The sequence below is a fragment of the Colias philodice genome, chromosome 25 (genome assembly GCF_061535455.1).
Source record: "Colias philodice isolate Cphi_HAF_F1 chromosome 25, ilColPhil1 Martin Lab GWU primary, whole genome shotgun sequence".
Lineage (NCBI taxonomy): Eukaryota > Metazoa > Arthropoda > Insecta > Lepidoptera > Pieridae > Colias > Colias philodice.
This window is the reverse complement of record NC_143110.1, coordinates 4,171,976-4,185,231: the sequence shown is the minus strand read 5'-3', so window position 1 is coordinate 4,185,231 and position 13,256 is coordinate 4,171,976. Positions and strand designations below refer to the sequence as shown.

Sequence of the window (13,256 nt, the reverse complement as noted above, 5' to 3'; positions counted from 1 at the left end):
ATTCCATTCATCTTATTGTTTAATCTGTAGCACCATTAACAGTGCTAATGAAGTATAACGTTGACATGAGATTAATTGTTAAACAGTTTATCCGTTTGATAATATATATATATATATATATATATATATATATATATATATATATATATATATATATATATATATGATATTGTTTGCGCTTTTGTTGTCTTCGGGGAAAATTAATTGTTCTGAGTGTAAGAACAAGACATACATGTAACGCTGGATAGAGTTTAATTGTGCAGAATTTACCTATGTCACTAACAGAAATAGTAGTTAGTCTGTTAAAATTAAATAGAAACCGATTAGCTAATTCTTGCTTTCTGATCGAATATATAATAAAACTATACTTTCGAAACTAACCTCCTCTTCAACGTATTTCCTTCATGTCTGTATAAAATCTGAAAAACACAATCTTAAAATTTTCACTTATGCACCAATAAAACGTGGTAATACCACGGTGTTATAGCTATGAAAGAAGAAGAGTAATCAAATTACGAAATGTAAAAAAATCCACTTTATGTTATGCACCAAAAAATGTGGTAATACTTTATGTTAGGTCCATGGAAAGTCAGAGAAATCGAATTATCAAAATAAAAATAACCTCTTCATTATTAGGTAAAGCTGGTAATATAAAACTAATATAATTACTTATTCACAGGTGAATGGCGCGGCGAAAGAAGAATGCTGGACATCACACGCGACAAGCCGGTGAAGGTGTGCGTGCGTGTGGTCGTGCCCGTCAGAGACCATCCCAAAGTGAGTGATTTACTAGCTTTGACCCCCGGATACGCTCGAGTGCACTCAATGTTAGGAACGACCCGCATACAAATTTCCAAAGGGTTACCCTATTTTTGATTGTAATAAAACACGAAGGGTCGATTTCACTGCAGGCTGCTGAAATATTTTTTAAGTTTTATGGCACCTTTTTAAAGTAAATTTACGTAGCGAAAATAGTACATTGTTTGTTATTTTAACTGATAGATAAACTAAATAGGACATGTGGAGGCTGTGAAATCAACCATAATTATTTATATTCAATTAAAAATAATACTTACTCTACATAGTCTGAAAGACAGCTAATCGAAAAGTCAGAATAGCATGTCGTCTTCGATAAATATTATTAAATATTAAGACTATTCAAACATTTTGTATTCACTTAAATATACTTACGAGTATAAACCATATCAACTAGATAGCTCATCATTATGAATTCCAAAAGTATTATTCTTACAAAACTAAGACGATATTTTAATTATTGCAGACGACAAACGATCATATTCATCTACACATCTACTCTGAAAGTAGCAAATTAGGGATAGGAAGGGTTGGATGTGGGTATCTGCGCCCTTCTCAATTTACGCTAAATTTGACAAGATATTATAAATAACAATATGGTATAATATGAGATGTAGATTGATATGTCACCAATATATCAGTATATAAAGTGATAAATATTCAATTAGTTACTAGTGAATATAAATTAGTTGTTGATAAATTTATTTTTAGATCCTTCTCACTTGGAAGACGTTTTTTAAAAGATGTTAAAAATTTTCACAATTTTAATTCTGGTGCAGACGCGCGGTAATAAGTAACAATTCATTATCATTGAAATCCATTTAGCCGTGTCGTGACCATACACGATCTTCTTTTGTTTTACTATATTTATAGATAGAATAGCTACTTACCTTTGGGAGTAGTAGAAATACCTGTAAGATAGACTAAACAAAACACATCTTACAGAAGTAAACAACAAATAATCAGAACTCTTTAAAAGATCATAATTTACGTGCGTATTTTTTAAAGCATAAATCTTTTTATCTCGATTAACGCTTCCTGCATCTCCATCCCCGTTGGAATTAAATTTCCTGTAACGCAAAGCGAATGTTTTTGTATCAACATAATATATAATGAAGTTCTTTTATACAGTCAAATGTTACTTCAGTTTGTAGGGTAAAAAGTAGGAGATTAATATTCTAAGAGAGTGCAGACGATTTCTTTTTTTGGATCATAGGTACCGACTTAATCCTTAATTCTTCGATTATATTTGACTGTTTTGATTATAACACTAATAACACCTTAAAGTATAAGAAATGTGTTAATAACTGCTCTATAATTAAATAAATTTTAGTTAGAATAGACCTTTATTTGCTTTCTTTAGTATCTACCTATAAATAACATTCTCTCAAAAACAGCACCAGTCATAACAGTATAATACAAGCTAAAGTCAAACCTCATTCCGAACTCTTTTTCGTTCACTTTATAAGTTTAACGAAGCCATGTATTTCGACAAAGGTCCAATAGATTTCAGAAACCATTTCCTTAATCGATTTAAAGTGTGAACCCTCACGTTCAGAACTCATTTGTCCAACTACGAGTGAAAAAGTACAAGAATTCGCTACAATGTGTTTAAGTACGTAATACAATGGGTATTTTTTACCATTTACTATATTGTTGTTTGTACTGGAATTTTATTTATACCGTAGAGAATTTATGGAATGCTATCTATACAATCAGGATCCATCGTGTGTTATATCATATGAAATTATTAATCAGCATTTAATTGAAATTATAATGTTGATTTGTTTAGTTTTTGTTTTACTATAATATTAACTCATTTTAAAGCGTGATTTGGTAAACTTTACTAGTAAATAAAACACATGTAGAGTCTATTTATTTATACATATTGAATAAAACACATTTTGCTATTCTTTCGTATATTTAAAAAAAAATATTTGAGTCAAGTGTACAACCAGCCTAATAAGTATTGGGTTACGATGCCACGCGATCCTAATGTCCAATTTCACGTATTCTTTAACTAAATTGCTCACTTCAGATCCTAACAGTTGGAGCACGTCGTTAGAAAATATGTGGAACGAAATCTTTACATTCTAACAGCATTTTCTTAAATCAGGTAAAAGCTTGAATAGTACGAACACAAATTAAAGAAGGGGATGATTCTGAAAAACATTGAAATAAAATATCGAAGGAAATTAGAAAAACCACATGGCATTGAGTAACATATTTCCATTTTAAAATATACACTCGTTGTAGCATATGAAAAACTGTAGGCCGTAAAGAAGTTACATTTCAGGAGCTGGCAATACCTATCGAATTACAGAATGTAACAAGATTTATATTGGCATAAAAAAGAGCAATAAAAAGAGATTCACATAAACCAAAGTTATGATAACACAAACTTTATCTGTTTATCCAGCTAAAACGAGTGCAACAAATAAAGTGCAGCTTAGCGACAATAAATATAAAATCGCAAACATTCCCCGCACCTGTACTAACAGAACTGAGACAGTTTTGCCAAACAAAACAAACTATTTCACACGTAGCACTTGGGTAGCGCCCAAATATAATAAGGGACTAGCTACATCGGATCGGACGGTTCGATTTTCAGTTTTCATGTAGAAGCCAAAATATAAATGAATTTTGGGCTTAGAGTAAACTCTTGTTGAACAGGAACGTGGTTCAGCTTATAGATAACTTTATTATTCTAATTTTCGAGACAGATTTGTAACTGCGTTTAGATAGAAAATATAGATATGTTCTGTATCCGTAATTGTAATGAAAAACTTCCTATTCCTTTTAATTGAAATAGTTAATTGTCCTAAAATTAAGCAAAATTGTAATTGTAATTAAATAAATATGGATAATGTGTCTGAAATAAAGATCTATTTATTATTTATTTATTATAAAAATAGATTTTAGTCCTTAAGGAATTTTACATTATAATTCGTCTGTACATCTTTCGTACGTAACGCGACGAATACACTTGCGTAACCCCTAATAGATTGAGTTTGAAGTGAATAGAGCTGTCGACTGCAAATGTTGTTTTATCTTAACTCCACTGACATGTGACGAAAACTTCGGTAAGCTTTTGTTTTTCTTATTTTGTTTGCATTCCCCGCAAATAGGTATATCATGCTACGTTCAGATTTTGTGTGGGAGTAACAAAAATATAGATTTTCCAACGTATCTACGTTTTTACAAACCTTTACACAAACAGTATTCAATGAAACGATGAGAATTTTACGTAAATATTCACGCAAAAACTGTTTGCTTTTATTAACAGCTAGTTTGATATGCAGAAAGGTAGAGTGAATAAATATTGATCATTTTTTTTATATCAATTGAACATCGCAATTCTAAATTAATAAACATATCCTACAATGTACATATTTTGGAATAAAGAAGTTCCTTGAGTTTTACTGAGTTTAACAATGAAGACGAAACAATAAGAATTTAATAGATATTATTAAGTGACTATAGTACCTAATTCATTCCTCACTATAATACAATAGACTGTTCTTTAAATTCATCAACCTGAAAATTAAAACGCTTTAAATCAATACGTCTCTATCTCAATTGCCTACCAGATTGGCCGTAAAGTACGTAAGAATATTTTAGTCTACCCTAATAAACCGCCAATTATCTGGGCCCCTGGGGACCGGGACATAAACCCCACGAGAGGATCGCAACTCAAGGTCGGTTTGAATGACATTCGGTTTGGTTGAATTGATGTTCTGCTTCGAGTAGGAGAAATGTAGGTAGAAAATGTTTTGTTACGAATTTGTCGTGGTGTTCTTGGAAAAAGGTACCTACATATTTTAAATTAACATTGAGCAATATAAGACAAATAATTTTAAAGCAACATTTTGCGGAAGTAATTCAAAATATTATTATACCAATTACGTTAATGCTGGTTTATACTTATAGGTACAGATTTAGTAAAAGAATTGGTCAATCTAATTTTTTTCTTAGAAATATCCAACCAAACTTTTATAAAAGCAACAATAAAGGTAAATAGATAATTTTGTTCGCAGTTTAACTTCGTCGGAAAGCTCCTCGGGCCGAAAGGGAATTCGCTGAAGCGTCTACAAGAAGATACGATGTGTAAAATGGCTGTGCTAGGCCGAGGATCTATGAAGGATAGACAAAAGGTAATTTATTATGGGAATAAATTGTAAGAAACACCTTCCAAGGGTTAAAATTATTAACTCGATGATTTACTCTTAGATACTAATGAAAGACCAGTTAGTTGCAATGGTAGAAATTTCGTGTACTGGAAAACCATATTATATGTAATGAAATAATATGTATCCTTTGTTGGAAATTCTTTAAGAAATTAAATAGTGTTTTACTCTAAAATCAAATAGATTGTAGAACAAAATATCAAGAAAGTGAGAGAAATAAAAGCATAGAAGAATTAAGTGTACTAGCGTGGATCTTTAGTGTTTCTTAGCACACAAAAACACGCGAACATTAACAATTCAACTATTTCACCTGTATAAATGTACTTTCCCACGATTTCTGCACACCGCATTGTCTGGAACAAAAATGAATCTCTCAATTTTATATCAATACAATACAATGAAGAGTGTATTGTAATTTGTTGGAGACTCGCTAGTTGTGACCGCTTTGAAATACTTCACAATACCAATCTTCAAGATAGTCCACGATTGGGTCTTGAATATGCTCAGGTGCTTCTTTTGTACCTGTAGTTATTCTGTGCCATAAATAAAATTCTTGGAACACTCGAAATTAGAAATTTCGTTCAATTTCTAGAATGATATTAATGGATCCAGCAGATTATTATTAGTATTAGTAGAAAATATATAATTAAATGCTAATTTTATAGCATTGTCGAAATTTGTAATTTTGTATTCGTTCGTAACAGACTGGGAAAATTATTTACTTACTAGGAGAAACAAACAACGTTACATTAGACAATACACATTACACATACTAGGTAGGCAGTGTTTGTAATCCAAATGAGAAGTATTTTGGGATCTAGGCATGTCAATATCAACTTAGTAAGGACTTAGACTTAAACTCTTAATTTTGGAACAGGAAGAAGAGCTCCGTATGTCAGGTGACCCAAAGTTCTCCCACCTGTCGGAGGAGCTGCACGTGGAGATCAGCGCGTTCGCGACGCCCGCTGAGGCGCACGCGCGCATCGCCTACGCGCTCGCCGAGCTCAGGAGATTCCTAGTGCCAGTAAGTTCGATACACTGTAGCAGGGGCACTTAACAGCAAATAATAACACGTGGAGATACTACAATTTTCAAATACCCATTACACTTTAATTTTTGATGTGTAATCCATTTCACTACAATACCCTTATTGCTGATCAACTCTGACGTTCTGCAATGTTCATTATATCAGAGCACAAAAAAAGCAATATAATTTTTGTGACTCTAACGTTAATTAAATCAACCGTGCTTGCTCGAATACATATTATCTTAACTAATTAGTCCATAACTCCCAGGATTACAACGACGATATTCGACAAGAACAAATGTTGGAGATGCAGATACTATCTTCACAAAATGAACAGCGAAGACTTACCCCACCAGAATCGTCGCGAAGTAACAGCGAGGAAACTTTGCCAATACGGGACACAGTGAAACAACGGGTTAGTTGAAGAAAATAAAAGTATTACCTCCTATAGTAGCGGTTTCAACATTTTTTGCTTCAGAACTTTAGCTTGGATGGTTAGGTAATAAAAAAAATGAAATGCCTCGAATGGTAAAAGAAGTTAGGCGTGCATCCACAGTTCTATTATTTATGGCAATGCAAAATTTAAATGAGTTATTGAAGATTGTTTATTTTTACGAAACTTACTCATTTATTTCTGTCATGACTAATTGAAATTAATAAAATTAAATTAAAACACATTTAATCGGCAAAAGCAACTAAGAAAAATTATGTTTAGATTGGTTTCCATAACACAAGCAAAAGCTTGGTATGGTCAGATCGAATAATGGTAAAAAATATCCTGAAATGTTTATTGAAGTGAAACTTCTTTATCGGGGTTGAAAAAAAATTTAATGTAACATTTTTTCGTTACGCGTGACATTTTTCAGTTATGCGCCATCTTTTTCTTATCCCTGCCACGCGTGATTCGACGTATTTCTGTAAAGTTGCATATAGTAAATTATTTTTTGAAAAATAAGGTCATAAAGAAGTTTCACTTCTTACGTGTGTACACTAGTACACGCACACATTTTTAATTAAATAAATAAATATAAATAAATAAATATTATAGGACATTATTACACAAATCGACCTAGTCCCCCAGTAAGCTCAATTAAGGCTTGTGTTGTGGGTACTAGGCGACGATAAATATAATATTTAATAAATACATATATAGATATAACACCCAGACCCAAGAATAAATAATTGAGTTCATCACACAAATATTTGCCCTGACCGGGGATCGAACCCGGGACCGTCGGCTCAGTAGGACTTTACCACTGCGCCAACCGCGTCGTCAAATTCAATTATTGAGTTATTATATCCCATACCCAGGTACAAGTGGCCCCAGTGTCCCAGCCCTCGCTGGCGAGTGCCCCCGCGCTGCCGGTGCACGCTCCGAGCGCGCGCGACTTCTCCCCGCCCGCGCCCAACCCCGCACCTGAACATCTACCGCACCATCAGGTATGTATTGAAACGTCGCGGAAGAATTTATTTATTTATCAATTTAATATACCACACCAAGTAAAATACCGAGTAAGTACACCAAGTAAAAAATAATTCCACTCATCATTATAACGGCTCGACGGAAAACAGTGGGGTTTTAGTCGGTAAGAATACGACGTAACCCACGGCTCCTTCCCCGGGGCCAGGGTATCTATGCAAGATTTCCCCGCTTAAAAAAAAGGTGTGTATTGAAGTCTTTACGTCTTGTATCGACGAATGTATGATCGAGATGGATAGCTATCTATACACTATAGGCCACTATAGGTCCATACAGAACAAACAGCCGCGCCCAGCAATTGCCGCGTGAAGCTTTTCGAGCAAAGTGGCTCGGCCTGATGATTCTCGTTGTCATTCATTAGGTCACCTAGATAGGAGGACACTTTGACACAATAAGACATAACAAGAATACACACAACTGGTGTAACAATTTTTGAATTCGATTTAAAAAGTTCGTAGTTTTTTAGTTCATCGATTTCAACCAAATATATTTATCATCACATCACTTATAATTACAAGTTTCCTTTTATGATACGAGTGTTATTTCAGGAACAACTATTTCATATTATATTTCCACAGCTCCTACTCCAGTCATTACAATTTATATACGTTTTAAACGTGTTTTATGAGCAATTACTCTCGTAAAATAATAATTATTGTGGTTTTAGAGCATTAGATCAAACACTGTATCTAAAAACTATGAGAGTGCAGCGAAACTTGGTACTTTTTCTTTTACACGGATATAGGTAAATAATTCGATTAAAAACCATAACATCTTATGAATATTTAACATCCTTACTGTATTTTGACACAAACAATCCAGTGTTTAGCATACAAATATGCTCTGAAAACATTGGAGATTATTATGCTAGATAGCAAAAGTATTTAGGCCTAATATCAGCCAATTTCTATACGAATCCTGCTCCTTATAGATAACGATAACAGTTTCCTCACGAAGCTCATCCCAAAGATTACCACATCCTACTTATTGATATTTTTCTTAGATATTTTTAGAAATGTATTTTCAGCGAACATTCTTGTTTTCGATACATTAACTGTTGAACCCAATTTCTTTTGATCCTGCTTATTCAATTATTCTTGACTATAACTTAATAGAAATAATCACAAAGGTAAATTTGATAAGGAATTTTCTTTGTTATTCTTTCTTCCATGTTTAAAGCAAGAAGGATGTTCTTGTTAAAATTTGGTCTTTGTCTTAATGCGGAACACACTCATCACATTTACAAAATTGTTACGTTATAATTTAAAATAATTTGGAAAATCCAAAAGTGCACGCCTCATAATTTTTTTTTAATAAATATTTATTAATTATTATTTTTGTTTATTTAATAACAATTAAACCACATCGAATCAGACCCTGAAAAATGAAAGCGTTCTATTCCTGAGCATACTCAAGCGTAAGAGAAAAAAAAAGACTCGATTAGTAAAGTATTTCGGTCGCTATCGTGTTAACAAGAAAAAGGATCCGCACATACAGACACACGGACGTCCAAGACAGAACTTTTTTAAACTGTTTTTTAACTAGTTTAAATAACAAAAATGACATCAAAAATATCATGAACGTTAAAAATAGTGTTTTTTCTTAATATGTGTGTGTATGTATTATCTTACAAGTGCAATGTATGATACATAAAGACATTTTAAGTTTGAAAAATCAGATGTTTTGCGCGAAGTGACAGTAGTACCCACCTCAACGCTTCGCTTATGAGGCGTGCAATTATGGCTTGACATAATCGATACTAATATTATAAAGCTGAAGAGTTTGTTTGTTTGTTTGAACGCGCTAATCTCAGGAACTACTGGTCCGATTTGAAAAATTATTTCGGTGTACGTTCTTTCGGCGAAGCGCAACTAGTATGACATAAGATATGAATTCCTAAACTTGAGTCCTAAACAAAAGTTTCTATTATTACCCAGTATAGTATTATGTTATCTGTGATTTATATCTTCATGCCAATGTATAATTCATTGCTGTTTTTATTTCTCCTGAGTATCCACATTGCAGTATTAATCATCCATCTATATTTTTTCCTACCAATACTACGCTAAGCTTAATTACAATCAACACATATAGCTAATGATAAAAGGGTTCCTCTAGTTATGTAACATTGTTATTTCACCCTGAATTACTTACGTAAAACAAACGTTACGATTCCATACTAATTAATTAGGAAGGGGAGAACTGAACAACAACGTAGAAGTTTAAGATACTGTAAGACATATACATATACATATATGTAACAAGAACCAGCAAAACAATGTTTTAGTTAAAGATCTCATTCGGTATGAATTTTTAATTGACTCTTGTGAAAAATATCACCTAAACTTTCTAACAGATGAAGAGAAATTTTAATCAAACTTAATAGTCAGATTGTTTAAGCCTTTGAATTCATGTTTATTACTTATCTATATCTATACCGATATTATAAAGCCGAAGAGTATGTTTGTTTGTTTGTATGTTTGAACGCGCTAATCTCGGGAACTACTGATTGAAAAATTATTTCGGTGTTAGATAGCCCATTTATCGAGGAAGGCTATAGGCTATATATCATCACGCTAAGACCAACAGGAGCGGAGCACTGCTAGTTAGCAATAGGTAAGTTGTGTACACAATCAGCAATCAGCTTAAATAATTTGTTTGATTATGTTCTTGACATTTAATTATTCACTATAATAACACTATTCACCAAATATTAATTATAAAAACCATCGAGGCTTCAAGATCTTCTTATTCAAGATTTTATTTATGTATCCCGCAATGTCTAATTCGAAATTGGCCAATTTATGACTCCATTTATGACGTGTCACGTGTCAAACGTGATTTAAGAATCAATTGGGAAATGTTCTCACCATTTACGAAAGTGAATCATGGAACACGCGACACGTCATGTAAAGTCACGTAATAAATTTTTAGGTAATGCTTTTATGCTCAGAATGTAGCTTTGATGTAAGCGCGTCATGCGTGACAAGCTAACCAGAGAAATGAATTTCGAACGTGTCAAACCGATTTATCGCCTGGCCGAACTGTCGAACCACTTTTCAATCGAAATATGGTTATAATATACGTTATAATTTAATAAATATTGAAAACCCTGTTTTCTTTAAAGGATACGTTAAAAATTTGTAACTTAGCAAGGCCCTCTTTATATATTACTAGCGGTCCGCCCCGGCTTCGCCCGTGGTACATATTTTACAATAAAAGGTAGCCTATGTTCTTTCTCAGGGTCTAAAGATTATCTGTGCAAAATTTCATCAAAATCGGTCCAGTAGTTTATGCGTGAATACCATACATACATACATACATACACACAAACCTTTCCTCTTTATAATATTAGTATAGATGTATAATGTATATTGTATATACAATAGTTTAACGCCCGCGGCTTCACTCGCGTATCTCTAGAAGATTACTATAGCAATGAGATATTTCATCCCGGTATAACAAAGCCTATGTCAATCTCTAGACTCCTAATTATTTATCTCCAGACACTAGAACTAGATCATAAAATCGCTCAAATGCAAAGTAAAAGAAAGAGAAATAAACACAAACAAACACGCTTTTGCATTCATAATAATGTTAGTAAGAATGTTACAGCAATTAAATGAATTTATATTCCTAACATTTCTTATAAAAAAAATTATGTACAGTATTACTTTATTTGAGCAACACATCGACAACGATCTATGTTTCAAAGTGCAAACAGTTGAAATCGAATAACTTGCGCTCAGTTGGAAGTGCTTTCAATGCCTGAATTTATTGCTATTTTTCCGATATTACCAGCCAGAGCGATCCTAAACAAAAATATCACGATACATTTAACCGAGTCATATATGCATAAACATTTTACTGCAATTCACTTGAATCAGACATTAAGGAAAAAGATTTACCGAGTATAAATAAGGTAGGTACCTACTATTGATTCGCTCCGGGTTTGCCCGTGGTTCAAGAAGCATCACATACATATTCCACGGCGACATAATGTTTGTAATCATTCAAAATAATTATTATTCCTACAACTAGCTATAGTTTCTAACTATGCTCGCGGTCTTACTCGCTTCACCCCTATTGGTCTTAGCATGATAATATAGCCTTCCTAACAATGAAATAGTTTTTGAAATCGGTCCAATAGTTCTTGAGATTAGCGCGTTCAAACAAAGAAACATAACTTTATAATAATATAAGTATAGGTAGGTATAGAATCTTAATCTGTAGGATATACATATATCTATAGTATAGATTAAGATCACAATTGATACAAATCGAGCACAGATTGCCGACCTCCAGTCTAACCTATATATCTATACAATTGCCGGTTTTAGACTGAAGAGGTCACGTTTAAGGGTAAGTAGCAATAAAAGTTCACTGGGGGTTTGAAAGGTCTCCTATTAATAGTTTATAACGTGGGCTATATTGAGTTTAAGACCAGTTTTAAAACTACCGCAAGGAAGACTATTCTTCAGGTAAGTATAAAGTATTAATGTTTGCTTGGAAATAAAGGAACCGGGTTAGGAAGAATTAAAAATTTCAACAACAGTTCTCGAACTCAAACTTGATCGTTTATTTATTCACCTAGATTTTTATTAAAAACCCTGTTCAAGCGTAGAAATTATTAAACACCGAATTGAAAAGCAATCTCTGCAGAAATAGCCAGAAATTCTATAGTTGCTATTTTAAAATCATATCGACACTTTAATTTACTACATATTCGAGCAGAACTAATGAAAAGCTTTGTGAGGGTTGCTTGTTTCAATAAAATAAAAAAAGACGGGTTGCACTCCGGGAGTGCCGGCAGAAGTGAAAACTTGATTATTAACGTTGAGAATGTTTGATATCCATCCGTCTTACGCTTTTTCGATCAGGTCACGTGTCCTGACGCGAGTTTAAGATTTTATACCCATTACAGAAAAAGTGCTCAACGCCGCTAAAGAAGTTTTCACATCAAAAAATCTTCAAGCGTATAGTGAACCTTCTAGGGAAGCACGTACCATTTAGACCACATCTCATCTTAACATCAGGCCAGATTTTGGTCAGGCAAAAAGGAGTGGTTCGCTATCGACAATAAAAAAAATAGTTGGTGAGATGAATTAGAAATACATGAATAATTAATCTTATTTATTTGCAGTTAACAAGCCCAGCTGGTCACGGCTTGCTAGTTGGAGGTGGTATACTTCAACAAGCACCAACACATCATCTTCTCACACAAAACTCCATACTAGGTAAGATATGTTTCGTTAAGTAGCTAGAAATGGTTTAAACCAATTTCTGTAGAATTAGTGTCCATTGCTGCTAGAATAACTCCATAATACTCCATAGGTAATATAATATGTACCATAAATGTAGCTAGAATCAACATCCATTATTTGAACCATTTTTGTAGAATTAGTCCTCTTTGTTTCCTAGCTTCAGTATTGTTCTTGTTTGTATTCAATATGTAGTTTGAATTTTCAGATTTTCAGAATACTATAATAGCTTTAATCCACCGTAAAACCTTACCAACATTTATATGCTCTAAAGGTTAATCGTGTGTTAAAATGCCTTCACCACGTGCCACTAAATGCGGTGCAAACGAAATTATTTCTTTCAGTTCCGAACGAATATGGACTGCAGAGCGTATAATTATGCTAATGAAAGAATTTCTCATGAAAACATTTTGTTTCTATTTAAATGCAAAGCATATCTAGCAAATGGATGCGGAAAATAAATTTCAATTCCGTTTTGTTTTGCT

At 33.1% G+C, this 13,256-nt stretch overlaps 1 protein-coding gene across 3 annotated transcripts in view; it reads left to right on the top strand.

Moving 5' to 3' along the window:
- LOC149477302 (uncharacterized) overlaps positions 1-13,256 on the top strand; it is a 76,152-nt gene that overhangs the window by 48,848 nt on the left and 14,048 nt on the right. For all 3 annotated transcript variants that reach the window (XM_089710783.1, XM_089710782.1, XM_089710781.1), the window contains exons 2-7: positions 680-777; positions 4,854-4,970; positions 5,881-6,027; positions 6,299-6,445; positions 7,342-7,470; positions 12,654-12,747. In XM_089710783.1, coding sequence (XP_089566909.1) covers positions 680-777; positions 4,854-4,970; positions 5,881-6,027; positions 6,299-6,445; positions 7,342-7,470; positions 12,654-12,747 — 732 coding nt within the window. The remainder of the gene's footprint in view (positions 1-679; positions 778-4,853; positions 4,971-5,880; positions 6,028-6,298; positions 6,446-7,341; positions 7,471-12,653; positions 12,748-13,256) is intronic.